The sequence below is a fragment of the Vicugna pacos genome, chromosome 7 (genome assembly GCF_048564905.1).
Source record: "Vicugna pacos chromosome 7, VicPac4, whole genome shotgun sequence".
Taxonomy (NCBI): domain Eukaryota; kingdom Metazoa; phylum Chordata; class Mammalia; order Artiodactyla; family Camelidae; genus Vicugna; species Vicugna pacos.
The window spans coordinates 49478948-49498867 of NC_132993.1; the positions used below are offsets into that span (position 1 = coordinate 49478948).

At 36.1% G+C, this 19920-nt stretch overlaps 1 protein-coding gene across 4 annotated transcripts in view; it reads right to left on the reverse strand.

Annotated features, from left to right (window-relative positions):
* The window catches only part of HDAC9 (histone deacetylase 9), a 638632-nt gene that overhangs the window by 106396 nt on the left and 512316 nt on the right, over positions 1-19920 (reverse strand). For all 4 annotated transcript variants that reach the window (XM_072964902.1, XM_072964900.1, XM_015245630.3 and 1 more), the window contains one exon: positions 1242-1360. In XM_072964902.1, the coding sequence (XP_072821003.1) occupies positions 1242-1360 (119 nt within the window). The remainder of the gene's footprint in view (positions 1-1241; positions 1361-19920) is intronic.

A 19920-nucleotide genomic window follows, 5' to 3' on the forward strand; every position in this document is an offset into this window, starting at 1 on the left:
CTTTGCTCCATGTGTTTTCTATTGTTTGGGTTTATCTCAATTTAGGGTACAAGTTTTTTTCCCCTTTATTTAGTCTAAACTAATTCTCCAGTCTTGACCCAAATGAGGTTTATCTGCAGTGCAAAGACTGACTTCCATTTGAGTGGAATTCCATGAAGAAAGAAAAAGGATAATAAAGACATTTGATTTGACCAAACATCTCTCTATACACTTTTACCAAAATTGCAAATTATGCTTTATTTATATTTGTGGAGTTGCCTCTTAATATATTTTCAACAGCCAACAAGGCACCAAGAACACTGGGTAAAAAACAGACGTTAAAAATAGCTACTACCTAATAATGTTACTGGAAGAATTAGAGTGCAGAACATTCTCTCACATGAGAAGCCAATTTTAAACAAAGGTTGGCATAATACTGATTCTTTGGTTCTTTTCAAATTAATAAAACACACTTGCTCCAAACTCATCTTACTTAAAACTATTTGGGTTGTTTTTGATTTGTTTCTTCTCAACCTCCATTAAAATACACAATAGTGTATCCTATTCTTAGTGTAATTTTACTTTTTTCCTTCTATTTTTATAGAAATCCAGAGTGCAGGAATACGTTTGCATGCGTGGGCTACATGTATGCCTTGTTTTCATACTTGGAGAGCACAGAAGTTCTTCTTAAAGAAAGCCTCTTTCTAATCATGTTCCATTAGGTCATGTTATTCAAATGCAATATACCACAAAATTCATTTGTTCATTTGATGTCTAGTTACTAAGGAACACAGTCAAAAAGTGAATCTTTGCAATATGACAGAAGACTAACAGTGTTGCCCAGAGGCATGTGCAGAGCGTCTGAGCAGGGGGACTATACTCTTGTGTTCAAACCCAGAAGAGCACAGTGCTATTGGGAGCAGCTACTTTTACCCCATGCCCAATGAAAGACAAGCAGTGACTTCCATTCTACGTTCAAAAGCCCAGTAGCTTTTCTAGACTCACAACCTCTTAAGTCATTTAACGTATTTTAAACAGAAGCTCAATCATTTCTGCCTTTAAGTAGCAAAACAAAACTCCTGAAAAACATAAAGGTTCTGAAATGTCCCTTCAAGTCCATCGAAGGTTCAACTTTGGTTTTCTTAAAGGTCAATTTTTACAGAGGGGTGAATCTGACAGAGCAATAAACACCATCTGAATCATTTTTCAAAGTCTCACCTAAGTTTACTATACACATAGAAAAAGTGCTGTCTATTACTTACATTTAGCTGTCACTTTGTACCCTCCCAGAGGAGGGGCGTGGCCTTCTAATGCGTCAAATCCAGCAGAAACCAGGACCATATCTGGATCAAACTCTTGGGCCACAGGTTTCACGACAGTCCTGCATAGTAAAAAAAGCAATCAGTTACACATGGGAATGGCAGATACCTTTAAAATACTGTGCACTGGAAACGACTTGGCACAACGTCAAGAACGTCCCAAGAATAAAGGAAAGGGGAAAAGAAAACACTATTTGAATGGATCAGAAACTTATCATTTCCTTAATACTGAATCACTGTTATTTTAGCATCCCAATTCAGTCTTTTTTCTTTCATCTTTTTTCCTCCAAATTAAAAAAAAAAAAGCTTTGCAGGTACATTCTAAAGCCCATCATATTACATGAACATCTGTGGCTGTTTTATCCCACTGCCTATAAAAAACTGCTTCTTCCAAGGGAGTGACTAATGTTTTACAGAGGAGAGTCGAAGCTTTACTGAAAACGGCTTGCTCCAGTTAGTGAGAACTTGGTGTAAATTTGAACTATAAATTTCTTTTGGGAAAAAGTTGCTTTTCCAACTTTTTTTAAGAAACATTTTAAAATATTTGTCATGGTAGGGGGTGACTCTTGCAAAGGGAAAACACAAAATTCCTTTAATAGAATCCAGACTAGAATGTTAAGTGAGTCCAAGGTCAGAGACACCAGGAATGCCGCAGCCTCACCCAGGACAGCAACCCCTGCTGGCCCCACTCACACACTTCAGCCTCCGCAGGCCCCTCAACACCTTTCTCCTCAGTGCTAGATTTGAGAGAGAATGACTAACAAATGCTATTGGACTTTATAAAAATCAAAATGGTCTTTTAATCCAAGCTTCAGTGTGCCTTCATTTAAATTCAAACTTTCAAAGACAATTTAATGAAATGGGGATAGTTCACACTATAGTGAATTTGAAAAGTAGTAAGCTCTCTATTGTGTGTTTGGGAGAAATAACTAAACCAAGTATTAAAATAGCTATCCTTGAAAAGTGGCGTAATTAAATTCTTTTGATTTTTTATATTTGCTAATTTCCCAGATTTTTTACAATGACCACGTATTAGTTTTACACTTAACTTTTACGCATGTAAACAAGAAGTTATTCAAGTTTCAAAATATAAAAAAAAATACTTATTTGAAATTTACCTACATGGAGATATAAATGAATTAAATGTTTTTTGTAACTCCACTGTCATGAAAGTGTAAGTTTAATCCTTCATATCATAAATGTACATGTAAGTGACTTCCATGTAGTCCTTCCAACAAATGGAAAGTCATTTATATCTGAATTGGCCCATCAGTGTAACTAAGTGAAAACCTAATTTTGTTAACCATGTACATTATCATTACTTTATTCTTCAGTAAGATTATCAGGAGAGGTATCTTCAATTCTTTTCCTCCTAATAATATCAACAATTTTCATGAAAGTATCACATGTTATGAATTCACTACATTTCATATGAGTGAAATAGTCATGTGACATACATTGTTGGAATAGTAGATGTTGGAACAAACTGCCTGAAGGAATCAAGAGTGTTTTATCAAGGTATTCCATCTATTCAGCTTGATTAAGCCTACGTACAACCTTAGAGAACAAACATTACTCTTAGGAAAATATGTAGGCAGATGATTGAACAATGTTGTCCATTCAATCATATGCATTATAGTAACCAATTTTCCATGTTCTTTTCCTCTCTTTGGAAGGTTTCTCCCCCTACTCTGCCTTCTCCCCTGACTGAAGAGTAAACATCCCTCAAGGTAGAGTTCACTTACTACCTTCTCCATGAAGGCTTCTCTCTACATATGGACATTAAATACATATATGCATATATTCTTGCAGAACAAAGATAGGACAGGAGACAAGGACTGCCAACATTATTTTAGAATATGGAAAACTTAGAGATGATCTAAAGAGGGGAAAGCTGAAACATACGTGTAAATCTACAGAGAGGAAGCCACAAAGAGCAAGGTGACATTTCTCTCTTCCTGGAGAAACAAAATAGCCAAAGAGAAAATACAGAGAGACTGACATCTGTGAGTCACTGAGACTAACAGTCAGGTTTTCCCTCTATCTTCCTGTAGTGAACTCACCAGTCAAAAAGCCCCACTCAGTCATACAGAGCTCCCACTTTTCTTTGCAGTGCCCCTTTCCTAAATATGATGGACAGTGTGATGACAGTTTCTAGCATGAAAGGCAACAAAAGTAACATGCAAATAAATAAACAAAGAGAACTCAGAAAACAAGAGAAAATGCAGGGAAGAGACTATGAGTACAGAAATTTGGATTATCTTCAAAGACATAAGCTAGTACATCTATGAAATGAAAAGAGAGTGCTATAAAAAAAAAAGGAGAAATAGCAAACAAAATATGTAGTAGATTGTTTAGAAGATAAAGTTGACTAAGTTCTCTCAGAATGCACACACAAAACAGACACATGAAAAACTGGCAGGAAACTGAAAAGAACCATTTAGGAAATCAACATATGAAGGAAAGTCTAAGGGAAAGTTTATAAACTTAGAATCTCTTATACACCCACACTGCAAAACTGAAGAGTAGAATAATAGAGTTTCAGACATTCAGAATCTCAACAACAAAAAGATACTATCTTATCAAAGGAAGGTACTGGGTGATACACTCCAGCAAAATGAAGGCATAAACTACAAAAGGGAAAGAGACACAAACCATTCCCTCCAACCAAACATTTCTATAAATGTCCACTTTTGTCAAAAGTTTTAAAAAGTTACTCTAGCCTTAGAATAAGATAGTAGGAATTTGGTCTGCACCTGGAAATTTGGTATGGACTGGAGTAGATTTTTATTCCAATGCAACTATTTTGTTAGTGAAGACTTTATCCACTTACAGAGGAAATATGTCTATTTAAGCCACATATCTCCAAATATACAGAATCCATTAGTACCTGTCTGAAGCAACTACTACAATTTGTTATGTATGTTATTCCTGAATTCACAAACATGGTTCTATAATTTCATATAGGCTTTCAAAATGCTCTATCTTACTGGACTAATCCTATACATTTGAATTCACTCCAGAAAATAAGGAAAAAATGGAAAACTTAGGCGAAAAAAATCACTTGATGAACTCCTTTGACTTTAAAATATACATGCTTAGAGCTGTTGTCAGAGTGGTAGTTGTTTGTTGAGTGAATTAGTGATGCATGATTCTAAGGGTTATATGATGCTATGCTACAATATATTCTGGATATTGAAGAACTGTATGACAACAGGTGCTTATTGGTGGTGATATTGATTAGGTTTGTTCATTCATTTTAGTACGTATGTATTGAGTGTCTAGTATGTTGCAAGCACTGTTTTGGATTAAAGATGTGTGACATTTTGAACTGAATCATTTATTTTCCTATTGTTGGCATTAGACTCTTTCATGCTCAGTTCTCTGATAAGCTGATGAAACTAAGATGTAACAGACCTCTTTACTGTGGCAAATATTTTAGCAATATACATGGAAGTGTCTACACTCTTCTATTTATGTCCATCTAGACTGATTTTTATTCAAAAGAACTATCATGTCTGAAAGATTGAAAAACTGTTGGGAGTAATTAATGAGTGTGAAAAATAGTATAATTTTTCTTAAACAGAACAAACCCTCAAAGGCATTCGTTTAACATTTTATCTGAATTGGGTTTTCTGGTAAAAGACAGCATAAAAGCATATGTGTTAGTCCCTCATTTTTTCCAATATCTCACTTAAAGAAAATTATAAGAATAGACATATGAATTCATCATGGTTTTAAATACGTATCAGGTAAACAGACACAGAAAAAAACTTCAGATCTATGTGTATGTATGGGTTACTTTGTATTTTCTAAAAGCAATGACAGCCCAGTTACAGAGTACAGTTAGTATCAATCTCCAGTGAAAGGATCCAGGGATCCTTGGAGAAGTGGCTGATGCCAGGACTGTGTCAGGGGACATACAAGGTATTTCTGGAGCATCCTTCTTCTGGTGACAGAAAACAATGAAATACTCAAAGAGATAGGGACATGTCAGTAGGGCACATAAGCCAAGGTGAAAGAGCTCCAATGGCCAAAGCTGGAACACTCTGAGGAACAAAATAAATGACAGTACCGGATTATGATCCACAGATTCAAGTTAAGTATCCAAGAGTCCTCACAGAGATAAGAAGGTAACAGAATAATCAGAGAAAAGAAGAAATAGATCAGCCTTACAGAAAACTTTTAAGTAATAAGTAAGTATAGAATTAAAGAAAACAGAAAATCACCATATGAACAAGACATTATTGCAATAAAGTGATCAAAGTTAACATCTCTAGTGGTAAGATGCTGACTGATCCTCCCTGAGACAGGCAGATCCGTTCTGTATTCTTCCTAAAAACACAGAACCTCATATCTAATGATCTAATGATGAAAAAACATCAGACAAACCCAAACTGAGGGACATTTGACAAAATAACCAGTACACTTTGACAGTCATGGCCAGGAGAGACTAAGGACTTCCTACAGACTAGAGGAGACTAAAGAGACATGACATCTAAGCACAATGTGAGGCTCTGACTTGGATCCTGGAAAAGAAAAAAGGCACTAGTGAGAAAACTGCAGACCGTGTACAATCTGTAGCTTAGCTAACAGTATCATACAAATATTAATTTCTTAACTTTGATAATTGTACTATGGTTATGTAAGTTTTTAAAATTAGGGGAAGCTGAGTGTTGGGCATACAACTCTCTGCTGTTCTTACAACTTTTCTATAAATCCAATAGTATTTCAAATTAAAATGTTACCAAGTAGCAGAATCCAAAAAAAAAAAAAATGGATGTATAACAGAACAAGAGGATAGGAGAGTTGTCAACAAAGATATTTTAAATAAATTTCCAGAAAAGGGAAATCAACTGGGTGTGTACCAAAAAAAGGAAACAAAAAAGAAGGCTACCACTGAAGAGATGGGAGACTTTATCCAATGGAACTCTGCTGAAGAAACAGGTATGGTGAAGGAAAAAAAAGGCAGGACTGAAAACAAGCAATTTTAAAATGCTAGTTGGTTAAGAAGACCAGGACTACATTCCAACAACTTAATTACCTTTCCTCTATGCCAGCAACCAGTGTTTAATCCCAGGCAGAACATTCAGATCATTCTTTCTTAAGAAAAGGATGCGTCTGGAGAAAGCCAAGTCTTCTACTGTGGACACTGTTGCCCCAAAATACAGTCAGTTAGGGAGATTCAGAGACCATGAGCCATCTTCTGGAATGCTAACCCTAAGTGGGATTGGCGGACCATACCCTCTCTCCCACACCAGCTGACATAGAGTTCCCAATTGACTCATTTACACAACCACATGGAAAAACGACAGCAGTTACTACTTTCATAAATCAATGCCAAAGTAGGAATTTCCTGGCATATAAGGAGACCAAGCAGCATGAAGAAAAAAGATTAAAATAAACATAAACAATTCTGGACAAAACAGAGAGAGTTCAGGAACAGAAAAAATAATCTCAAAGAAATTCAAGAAAACATTTTATCTTTAAAACACAGATATGCTGCTACGAAAAAGAACAATTAAAAAACAAATGGGGAACACTTAAATATGAAAACTACAACTGCATAAATAAGCAAGGGATCTGAAAAAGTGAAATCAAAGTAATCGCTTATAAAAGGAAGCAAATAGATAAAATGTATAATAAACGGGAAAATATGAGACACAAACCATCAATACAGAAGTCTTATATCTGAATAGTGTCCATAAGAATGCTGACAAAGAGAAGGGAGGAAATTTTCAACTAACAGAAGATAATTTTTAGGAACTGAAAAATGACTCAAGTCTACATATTTGATGAGCCCAACCAGTGCCAAGCTCTATGTATAACAACATACACACACTTAGAAATATTCTCATGAAACTTCAAATCCCTGGGGATCCTTATAAAAAAAAAACAGTCATCCTCAAAAGAGATGGGGAATGAGACTGACATCAAAGTCCTAGTCAGCAACACTGAATGTCCTTAACATTCTGAGAGAAAATTATTTTTAAACTATAATTCTACTTTCAGCCATTAAATACTAATATACAAGTATGTTACTTAAAAATACTTAAAGACATGTAACACGTAAGGATTCAACAATTTAATTCCAAAGCACTCTTTCTGAATAATTTACTTGAGAATGTTCTACTGTAAAGCAAGAAAGTTAAATAGAGAAGCAAAGGACCAAAGTGGTGTAAATATCACAGTATGATAAAGAGGGCCTACTGATGATTTGTACATGTATTTCCTTGCTTGAAAACAAATGATTGAAGCAATTTAATAATGGCATATATGCTTTTTCATCTTCACCTGAACACTGGAGATTCTGTCATGCTCTTCTTGAAGAGCAAGCCTCCTCCTCCAGCCCTGCATGTCCTCTCCCCACGTAAGATTCACGCTAGAGAGAGTACACCGAGCTTATAAAAATAAATGGAGACAAAAATCCTATTACTACTACTACTACTGCTACAAGGGAGACACAGATCATGGGATTAGACACTAAACACAGAAAGGAGAAAAGAACCCCATTCTGGATTTCTTTTCATGAAATGTGATTCTAATTCAAAACCTCCTCAGGGAGAATCCGATCTCAGGATTAGCTCATCTCTAAGCAATGGCCAAGGTACTGACTGCACTGACGCCGAGTCCTGTGCTGCACTTAGGCAGAGCCCGGCTAGTAACTTCCCGTGACTCACCTCAGTGTGTGCTGAGTGAACCATGCTACCTGCTCATTCGGCATGCTCCACACTGGGGATCGCTGCTCTTGCTTCAAGGAAAACACAAGGCTTGGTTCTACAGCCTTCAACTCAAATTTCAAAGCATTTCAAAGCATTTTAACCTACATTTTAATTTGACAATGTTTTTTGTATTCATTCAGAAGTCATTGATTGAGCCCCTATTGTGTGAGAGGCAATGGGATTATGCTTAGATTCAAAGACATGACTATGCTGTAGCTCTGCCCTCAAGGAGTTCGTAACTTAGAAGAAAATGCAGATGGAAACCATGTCTTTGCAATCCAGCCCCGGGGGAAATTCAGGCACAGACAATGTGCCAAGAGACAGAAGGGAGTGGCTGGTCAGTAGGGAGGGAGGAAGGCAGTATGAAGAAAATCTACCGGAAGAGGCGACATGAAAAGTGAATTGGGGCTTTGGCATAAGAGGCAGCCAGGAGAAAAAGCAAGGAGGACAGCTCAGACAGATGGACTAGCAAGGGCAAAGGCGTGCACATCTGAAAGGACACAGAGGCTTGTGACCAATGGTTTATGACTGGGGCGTATGGTGCGTATAAGGGAGAGAGAACACAGAAATCTGTAAAGGCAGCAGATCCCAGGCCCTACACGTCTGAAACAGAACCAGAAGAACCTGAGGCTGAGGAAACCAGGGGCTGAGGGACAGTGGTGTCAGGTGTTTCAAGAACCAAAGTGTACCACCATATAAAAGCATCACAAAGGTCATCCCCCTCACTTTCCTCACCCCACCAATCTTTACTAGCAGCCACCCGCAATGTGTCAGGCCCTGTTGTTTGGCCAAGGTTAAAAGCAAGCAGAGTTTCCGATCTCTCGCCTTCATGAGTTTACATTGTTATGGAGGAGAAAGTGTATAAATAGACAAGCAAGTGTATAGTAAGGACTAAGATGAAAAATAAAAGAGACAAAGTCGTGGGAGGTGGTGCACATTTAGATACGGATACAGAGAAGGCTGCTTGGAGGTGGTGACAGTGGAACAGAGAACAACACTGTATGAAGTGAGAAGAAAGGTCAAGCGGCTGATGGGGACAAGCACTGGCCTGTGGGAACAGTGAGTGCACAGGACCTGAAAAGGGACTGTCTTTAGCAGTGTCAGCTGAGGCAAGGTGAATAAAAGAAAAGATGGTTGGTAATGGGGCCAGAAGGGTGGCATAAAGCCAGTTTGTATAGGGCCTTACAGGCCATTGTAAGGACTTTGGATTTCATTCTGAACCAGAAGGGAAATGAAGGTTTTGAGTAGGGCAATGACATGATCTGATTTACATCATTTCTATCCTCTTCAATTAAGCAAAGTATTTTAAAGGGTGCTTTAACATTATGAGGTCTTTTTGAACTTCTGAGACAGCAGATTTGGATCCCCTGTATAAAATTAATAATGGCATATTATAATCATGCAAATACAAATTATAGGTGAAAATCCAAGCCTACATTTTTCTTTATAGTTTAAATGCAGGTCATCAAGTAAAAGCATCAGATTATAAAATTAAACATTTTCAAATGGACTTTTGCTCTTGTTGGATTTTTCTGACAAAACCAAAAATGCACATTAGTGCATGCATGCCTTTTCATCCACCTGTACACATTTGTGCACAAAGTGCAGGAGAAGGACGCTCCCTAATAAGGTGCTTCAGGACAGTTCACGCTTGGAGAAGTGGTGAAGGCAGCACATCAAAGAGCAGCTGCCAAACAGATTCCTGGCAGCGGCTGTGGCTGCTGGGCTTCAGGGTGGCCCCAGCACCTCACTCACCACTGGACCAGTGTCCTTCTAGGAAAGCACCAAAGGAAGGGATTACCATGGGCATTTGTGGAAGAGGGTCTGTGCTGGGAAGTCTAAGCACAGCAAGTGTAACTAGTGTCCTCCACCAGCTCCACCAGCACCAACTAGAGTAAGCCCTGCTCTTCTTCCTTAACCTTCACATCCATCTCCTGCAAACCCAACACAACACCTTGTTCCTTTCTCTCCTTCATCATCCTCCTTTTTCTTTATTGATTCCATTTTCCATCTCTGGCAGTTCCCTTTCTCTCTCACACTCATGTCCAATCCATGAGGATATCCTGTTTTCTACACCTTCAAACTACTGAGAAACTTACCATGTCTCAATGCCTCTCATGCCATTACCCTGGCCTGTGCCAACATTTCTCATTTCTGGATGAAAACTACAGCCTCCTAAGAGGTACCCCTATTACATCTTTTTATCCCCTCCCTCGATCCACTTTCCATTCTCTCAACATAGCAGCCAGGCTCATATTTCTCATCATATTTCTCAGGGTAAAAGTAAAGTTGTTTTTTTTTTTAACGACCCACATCGCTGCAGAATGAGGCTGCCCAGCATCGCTCTGATCCCATCTCTTAGCACTCCGCTGAACTCTATTCACAAATACGCCAGGCGCACTCTGGCCATGGAGGTTTTATAACAGCTATTCCCTCTGCCAGGGGTGCTCTTCCCCCTGATGACTAACTTCCACACCTCACTCAAATCTTTGTTCATATATTACTTTCCCACTAAGACATTTCCCTAACACCCTTTCCCACACCCATCCCCACCCCTGTCACTCCTAACTCTTTTATTCTGCTTCCCCCCCGTAACACTTATTATCTTCCAAAATGATACATGATTTACTTATTTATTATGTTCACTATTTTACTGTCTGATTCTCTCCACTAGATGCAAGCTCCCCAGGAGAAGTGCTTGCCTATTTGTTCACAGATGTATGCCAGGGACCTAGAACAGTGCTTTGCACATGGGGGATACTCAGTAAATGGTTGTCAGATGAAATGCTGAATATTTTCTGTGATTTTTCATGCTTTTGGCTCAGGTCTTATAGGTTTCTTATTCTTTTTCAAGCTTCTGCACATTTCACAAAGAGATTTTGAAATGAGGTTTCTTCAAAAGCCTTCAAAAAAGGGGACAGAACTCCACAATGTTTTCCACTGCCTGCCATCTTGAAATGCGTTCTTTGCCTTCAGTATAGCGGTGAAGAAAGACTCCAACTCAAGACATCCGGTTTCTGTTCTTGGCACCTGTTCTTAGTTGTGTGACCATAGTAAAGGTCATAAAACTTTGTCTTTCTTCAATGGAACTATTATTTTCCTCAGCTATAAAATGACAGGAGAAATGGTCGGGGAGAGGAGATTTACCTAGACGGTCTCTCAAGTCACGTGCAGCTCTCACAGGACTTTTTATGTCCCAGAGCCACTACATCAAAGGGATGCTTTTTCCCCTTCTTATTCTCTTTCTCTTGTATTTGATAAGAAAAACCACAGCCTGGGTTGGGGGAGGGGGGTGAGGTATTTGAGTGAAGGTATCAAAAGGCACAAACTTCCAGTTATAAGATAAATAAGTTCTGAGGATATAATGTATAGCATGGTGACTATACCGTGCTGTATATGTGAAAGCTGCTAAGAGAGTAGATCTCAAAAGTTCTCATTACAAGGGAAAAACTGTAACTATGTGAGGTGATGGATATGAACTAATCTCTCTGTGGTTATCATTTTGCAATACATACATATACCAAAACATTATGCTGTATACCTTAAACTTATACAATGCTATATGTCTCAATAAAACTGAAAGAAAAGAAAAGAAAAGAAAAGAAAAACCATTTCATGAAGCTCAACATCCTTTCTGATCAAAATCTTTGTTATATATCAACTGATTAGCCCTTACCGTATCAGGTCAATTTTGAGGTGTGTCTTTCCTTTGATGACTCAGGAGTCTAGAGTCGAGAGCAAACTATTTCACACCAAGAACAAAGTATTTATGAGATAAGTTCCTACAGCGGAATTTAAAATCTTTTTAAATTTTAATTTTCAAAAGTAGTACTTTTAGAGAGATTAAGAGTTCTAATTATGACATTTAATGAGTTTATATTAGTATTTTGCTACATTAAAATGTTAATTGTAGTGCTCTGTCTTTTTAAGACTGAATCCCTGATGAGAATAAGGAAGCTATGTACAAACAGCACATTTTAAAAGTTAGCATAATAATAGGTGTAAAATCTTATTACATCACTTCATTTAAGTGTGTGTCTATCATAATACCACAAAACATATTCTAACTAGGAATATATAGGTATATTCTAACTAAATAAATATGTGTGCATATATATACACACATACATGTATATATCTAATGTTATATATGTATTCTTAGTCCATACAGTTTATTCTTTTAATTAGAGCTTCAAATATGACTTTTAGTAAATTTATATTGCTTTAGTACATTAAAATGCCAATGCTAATTTTAGAATTCTGCTAATAAAAAGGAATATTTTAAGAGACTAAGGGACTTTCCTTGCTTAAGATGTGTCATATAGCCAGTAATAGTTCTGACTAATTCAGAAATATTACTCAATGTTTCTCTGAGCTGAGAGTTGGAGAAAAATCGTTCTCAACCATAGTTCTTCCTGGCTTTGTGACACTGTCAGTGAGTGTCGTATTATTATGCTTATATTATATTTGGCGTTCCTCTGATTGTGGAGTCATGCTAGCTTCCTAGACAAAATCACACACGTGTGTATAGCAAGCTGGGTAAAATTACAAGATTGTTAGTCTATCAAAATGGATAAAGTGATTCTTATCCAATTACCATATAAAAACACAGTGGTAACAGAATTAAGAGATTTGCTTTTGTTGAACTCTATACTGAAATTTGGCTTAGAAAAATTAACAAACCAGAATCAGGAAACTCTGAGACATGGTTAGTTTGGCGTCTCTAGAAGTCATTTAAGAGTTAATATTAAAATATTATTAAAATTAACATTCTTTTGCTTTGAAATATAGAATGAAATGCATATATGTTTATGTATGTCCTTTCCCAGTAGTTATTTTATGAAAGTATATAAAAACCATGTATTTTAATATGTCAAAATGTGGCTATAATTTTGCAACAGTGGTTCTCAAGAAACATTTTATTATGATCCCAAATGTGGCTCCAGTAATGTGGTCTTACATCTTTAGCGTCATAAGTACTGCTAAATCATCAGTTCTTCCCAATTTGTAAAAGCTAGGACTGGAAAGGAACAGTTGTTCTGCTGCTATCCAATTAACAAAGGACCCAGCTGCAGGTAACCAATGCTGAGCCCAAACAGAAAGGACCAGACTCTTCACCAGGGTAATGCACTGGAACCACTGATTCCTTCAGGACCTCCTTCAAAATTGCCTGTGGCTACCCAAGTAGAATGTGTTTTCCTTATGGTTACAGTGGGCACCTGCAGAGATGCTAGTTCCACAGCAGACTTTATGCTCCGACTCTCTTTTGCCTGTTTATCTATTACTCCTTTCTACCTCCCTTCCTTCCTTCCTCCCCTCCTCTCTTCTTCCCTTTCTTCCTTCTTTTCCTTTCTTTATTTTTTGGTAATGTTTTCTCTTTTTTAAAACCAATTTATTCTTAAAGGACATGAAAAGAATTTAAGAAAATTTTGAAAAAATTTTACACAAGTTGGAACACAAATTTTTCACCTTTGTTCCTTAGGGGAAGACCAACTGGATAACCGAGGAAGAAAGTCCATTCAGAGGAGAGCACGGCCCACATATTCAGGTAAGAGAGGCAGAACAAGCCCCTGTAACAAGTATCTTTCCAAAGCTTTGTTTATTTTCATTTCTATAGCAACCTGGTGGTTGTAAAATATTGCCATAATGAGTGGAAAACAGAACACAAATGACAGTAAAATGGTCTTATAACTCAAATAGCAGAGAACTGTTTAGAGAATTTGGAAAGGCTGACTTTCTTTAAATGGGCTCATAGCAGGAAAAATGTCTACCTAAGTCAATAATAAATTTCCCCTCTAGAGGGACAATAAGATGCTTGTGACACGTGCACTTTGGAAACTTAATTATGTGCCCATTTCTTGTTATTACTTTCTTTATCCAAAAAAATCCCTAAAGAGATTTTACTACCATCAAATCAGTCATAGGGATTTCTCTGCTTTCGGTGGGGTGCAATGTGGAGCTTAGTATACATATTGCATTTCCCATCACCCTATGAGCACAGAATATTCTTTCTGTAAAGTTTTAAATGGGCCTGTCTTTGGTCTTGTGCACAAGTGATTGCATTCCATAAAATATTATTGCATAAAGCCAAAGGACCCTGACTAGAAATTAAACTCAGTATTCTAATAAAATCCAATTGAGAAAATACACACATACACATTTTAAAGAGAATTTTAGCCTTTATATTTCTTCTCTAAAGAAGAGAAGATAGAGCTTTGTAGGCATAAAAAGAAGGAAAAAGAAAGGTCAAACTTTACTGTAAGTAAATGTTCTGTGGTTTATAGAATTCACAAAACAAATTACAGCATGACATCCTTTTCAAGGAACTGTTTGTGTCTTCGGAAAAAGTGTGTATTATTTTTGGTGAACTCTACCTTTTGATGTGGCCTTTCTGAAGGAGGCAGCATCATCAAGACTTTTTTCTTTTAATTGCGTAACAATATGAGATGAACAAGACAAAAGGCAAGCTCATTTAGTAATTTAACTCCCTGAGGCATAGTCAGAAAGAGGCAGAGAAAGAAGGAAGAACTTGGGAACTAAACCGAGCTCTGAAGTGTAAGTCATACCTCCTCAAACTAGGAGGCCAGTCCAAGATCAAGGAGTTTTAATTTTTATTCATATCTAAAATGCCAGGGCGGTAGGTTTCACCCCAAAGATAAAGAAATAGTTCATTTATGTTGGAGGCAAGCTAACTCTTTACTTCTAGCAACAATAAAATTATCAGCCACTTTGACAATGTGCCATATGCCAGGCATGGAGATAGTTTATACATTATATCTAATGTTGTAAGTATGTAACAACATACCTGAAATTATGCATTTTGTCTCCTCATCTCATAGATAATTGAGACTCAAAGAAGTTAAAAAAGTTTGTCAAGTTGATTCAGCAAGCAAAAGCATGAACTGGCATTCAAACTAAGATCTATCTGATTCCAAAGGCCATATTCTCAGAAACCTGACAATTTCACTTGCCTTTTAACTACTTAACTAGTATTGGATGAAAAATTAATGTTTCTAAATATGATTCTATGAGGAGTTGATGGTATATCACGTGTATCAAATTAACCACTTCAATGTTTCTGTGAGTTCGAAATAAAGCAGGTATCATATGCCCCACTTTACAGGAGATGGGAGAAACAAGGCTGGCTGTGAATATTAATCACCAGCAACTTATTTCCAGGCACATCCAACCACAATGTTCATTCCATCCATAAGCATGGACTTTCCATGGTGGTCTGAGAGAGAAATCAATATTTACTGTTTTATTAAAATGTAACACACCCCTGATGAGTTAAACTATGGACTATCAGTGGGATTAGTAGGAAAAACGTTAGTACGCTCAAACATTCCACGTAAGAAGTGTGAAAAAATACCTGATCATCCATTTTTTCCCAAATAACCAGATGTCTGGCTCCATATACACAAAAAGATGTCTAGCTATCTGACTTATTTTTAATTTTTTAAAAATTGGATGGTATAGCCCACAAGGATGCTGCTATAGTGATACGGTGACATGCTAAATGAGCTGCTGAATACCAATGGATAAAAAGCTTGAAGACTAATCTCTTGTGCATCCATATTTGTCTTACAACCAAGTAACCCTCTACACTCATCCATACAGCAGTTCTACATCCTCACAGCAAAAAGACTTAAACTGCTTTTAAAAACCTTTCCAAGTAGCAGATGTTCTGTAAGTATATTAAGTTAGTTTTAAATGTCACATTTCCATCTGAAAACACAGCTGAAGCTAACTTTGACAAGGTTGTCTTATTCATATATTTGTTCATTTGTTCATTCATTCATTTATCCACCAAGCATGCATTGAGGATCTACACTGAATCTCTTTACCAAGGGTTGTATTTCATACTATTAAGACAGGTTCTTATACTTAAGCTCACATGTCATGTGTGAAACAGATCTGTAAACAAATTTCCCCCAATTCAAAGTGACAAGTTCTTTAATACAGATAAAGATTTTCCCCTCACATTTCAAAATATGTACTCTAAAAAATATAGCTATGAATGTAGACACAGAAAAGGAAGTTATTAATTGTCTCTTGGGAATAGAGGAAAGGCTTTACAGATGAAATGATATTTCAGTTGGCTACTTAGACGATGGCTCAGTGAATTTCAAAATTCTCAAAAAAAAAACCAACAGCAAAAAAAATACATCTCACTTTCATGAACCAATACACACACACAACTAAAACAAGTTTCATAAAACAATACTTAGACATTTACATTTTCTACTCTATTCCATTCCATCCCATTCCCAAAATGCTAGTCTTGACCCACTAAATTGATTTCATAACCTTTTAATGAGCTGCAACTCACAGTATAAAAAATACTAGTCCAAAGGAAGAAAAGCAATTATCCCTCTGAAGAAAACAACTCCAAAAAGAACAGCATGTGCAAGTTATGGAATGACTGAAGTCATGACATGTAGAGAAAATGGTAAAAATGTCAATGGAGTCCAATCATTACTGGCATGGGGGTGAGAGCTAAAAACTGGATTGGGAGAATCAAAGACAAAAAGGAAAAGACAGGCTGAGAGGTAGGAGAAGAATGTAGGACCCGACTGTCAATAACCAGACCGTTACTTACTTTTAAGGAATATAGGCTTGATGGTGTGACAACGTGATCCAGCAGAGATCATTAAAGTGGAAAACAGCATGCTACCTCTGCTTTAGGGAAAGCTAGTAATATAGAGACAAGACCAGAATGTAATGAGACAGGTGACAGGGAAAATAATAAACACTTCAGCCGAGGTAGTGGCAGTGGGGATGGAGAGCAAGGAGCAATTTTAAGAGCTATTCCTAAGAAAGGATTCGAGTTAAAAAACAAACAAACTGGCATTACAACACACAATCCTAGTAGAATTGGAACAAAATACGATAGTTAAGATGAAATGTTCTCATTTCCAAAAGTTGATACAGTCATTTATAAGAATTCATGTATTCAACTAAATATTCTTAAAATTCTAACAGTTCTTTAAGATTACTATTAAGAATCGGCATGCAATAAATTAATATGAATGGTCATTAAACATTTGAAAAAAAATCCACCTTATTAGTAACCAGGGAAATGTAAATTAACAAAAATATGCCATTTTCCTGCTTACCAAATGGTAAAGTAGTTTTTAAAAAACACTAATTTTTTTTATTGGTAAAAGTGAGTTGAAATTGGTACTTGTATATGTTACTGGAGGGACTATGAACTTTTAGAATCTTTTTTGGAAATCAGTTGGGTAGTTTGTATCAAGAAATTCTGACAGTACTTCAATTTAAAAAAAAAGAAAAAAGGAATAAAACAATGATCACATCTGTTGACTAATAATTCAACTTCTGGAATTTTTTCTTTAAGGAAAGAACCAGATTTAAATGAAGACAAACTTAAGTCTGCTCAATATTTAAAATAATGAGAATTTAAAAACAAGGTAAATGCCTACCATTAGGGAGCTGGTTAAATAATATTATGCAGCTATTAGGAACTATGTTTTAATATGACCTAAATAATAGAAGGGTTATATTAATAATCTGAGTTTAAATACATTTTAATGAATAATTGATGATCTGAAGAAACACTTATAATGTTGGTGTTAAAATGCAAGTATGAAAATACGTGTGAAAGGTAATGAAAATATGGAAAATTATTAGAGATTACAACTATATTCTAGGATTCTAAGTAGTACTTTTTATTTTATTCTTTACACTTTTCTTTATTTTCTATAATAAGTTTTACTTTTATAATAATATAGTATAAAAATTTACCAGTATTATTAATTAAAAATTTAATTGATTTACACATTTATTAATAAGCAGAGTTTTTATTCTGTTCTTTCATTAAATGAGGATGAAAAAAATACTGTCTCCTATAGTTTGAGGGATTAAATGTATACAAGAGAAAATGTTATTTTAAAAGGCCTATACATTTCTATAGAAACATTATATATGCATTTTTCCACTATTACATTTTTTAGCTATGACATTCAATTAGTATTACAAAGATGACTTCTGGACAATAAAGAATTTCTCCAACTGGCATTTGCAACCAGAATCAACAGTCAAAATACTAGAAATCTTACAAGGATTCCAATCTAATTTCCTCAAAAGAAACATAATTTAAATTAAGATAAAATATTTACTCAAAATTGTAATTATATTGTTAATTAAATGCCAGAATTTTTAAATTCTCATATTCACCCTAAAATTATTACACTATCTTTTGTGAAGATGATTATGGGTAATGATCCTTTGTATCTCCATTTTCCAACTTTTCTCTAACATAACTATATTCTTGTTACCAGCCCAAATTACAAATATAAGCCCTTCTATTATTTAAGTCAGTTTGTAAGCACACAGGGAACTTTAAAGAAAAACTTGGGCACTCTACCTTTTGGGGAGCAGAAGGAAGAAGTCAAGTAAGAAAAAACAAAAGAGAACAACCCTTTAAAATTACAGGAAGAGATCCAGGAGACCACAGTGTTATAAAAGTCAGGAGGGATACAAACTTCAAGGAATAGAATATCAAGTTACTTTAAGCTTCAGAAAGATGGTTAACAGGTACTTTGGTTTTGATGAACAGGTGCTATCTATCCTAAAGAAAAGTTTTAATAAAGAATGAAAGCAATTTGAATGAATGATGATGATATTTGAATAACCAGATATAGGGAGCTATTTTCATCACAGACTTTAGCCTAAAACAATTCTACAACAGCATTCCTTTACAGCCCATGACACGAGAATATTCTGCATCTTCATGGATTCTAAAGAAGCCCTAGAAGCTTTTCTTTAGCCACTGTGAAGTATGGCTGTGAGCAGGGAGAAGATGTCCCAGAGAAGACAAATCTCTGGTTACAGCCCCTTTCAGGCAGTCTTTTCTGAGGCTTCAGGCCCTTATGGTATATTTTTCACCTCATTTTCAGGAAGATTTACACTGTGTGACTGAGAACTGTGATACCCTAATGTGATGTGTAACTATTAAAATACATTATGCTGCATAATATAATAGCCAGATACAGCTTTTAAAAATGTATTTGGAAAACTGGTGATTTCCATTAAAAGCTGGAGATCAAGTCCTTAGTCAATTAGCATATTCTTTCCTGAAGGAAAAAAAAAATCTCCTTAGAAACTTTTCTAAGAACAAAATAGCCTAAAAGACAGAAAAGATTTGGCTAGTGTCCTGCTAAAAATAAATCACCATTCTCACACACAGGCAAAGCACTTAGTTGATTAGATCCTTAAATATATGCTGACATTTGTTATTAAAAATTAGAAGCAAAAAAAAGGGGAAGAGTCTAAATTCTTCTCTAGGTATTTACTATAACGAGAGTTACCCTCGCACCTTAGGAAGCCTATTTCAAGAATAGCAAATGGCAGTTAGTTTGTGTCAGGCCCTATTCTGAGTGCTTCACTAAAATAAACTCATCTATTTCACACAGAATCCTACAAGGTATTTATATTAACTTTTCCATTTTGCAGATGTGAAAAACTGAGGCACAGATGACTTAACAAACTGGCCCAGGGCGGCACAGGCAATACAGAGAGGACCTGAGGTTTGAAACTAAGCAGTCTGGTTCTGAGCTCAGGATCTCACTAATTCAACTAATCAGGCAATCTGTTTTATAGTGCTGTGGCAAACTAGAAAATGGTTCCCCAAACAGAAATAGTTTGAACCTGAACTGACGTTTACACTCAATTATATTGTTTATGTTAACCAAGAAAAATGTTCATGGAAAAAAATCGCTATGATATTTCCAAAGGAAAAGGCACATGAAATTCTTTGTTTCCTACCATTTCTATTAGCAACTACAATGAAATTAAGGGAAGATGCTAATGCATTGGCAGAAAATAGACCTCTTTTTACTCAAAGTTCAGGAGGAAAAAAAAATAGCGGTTGTATC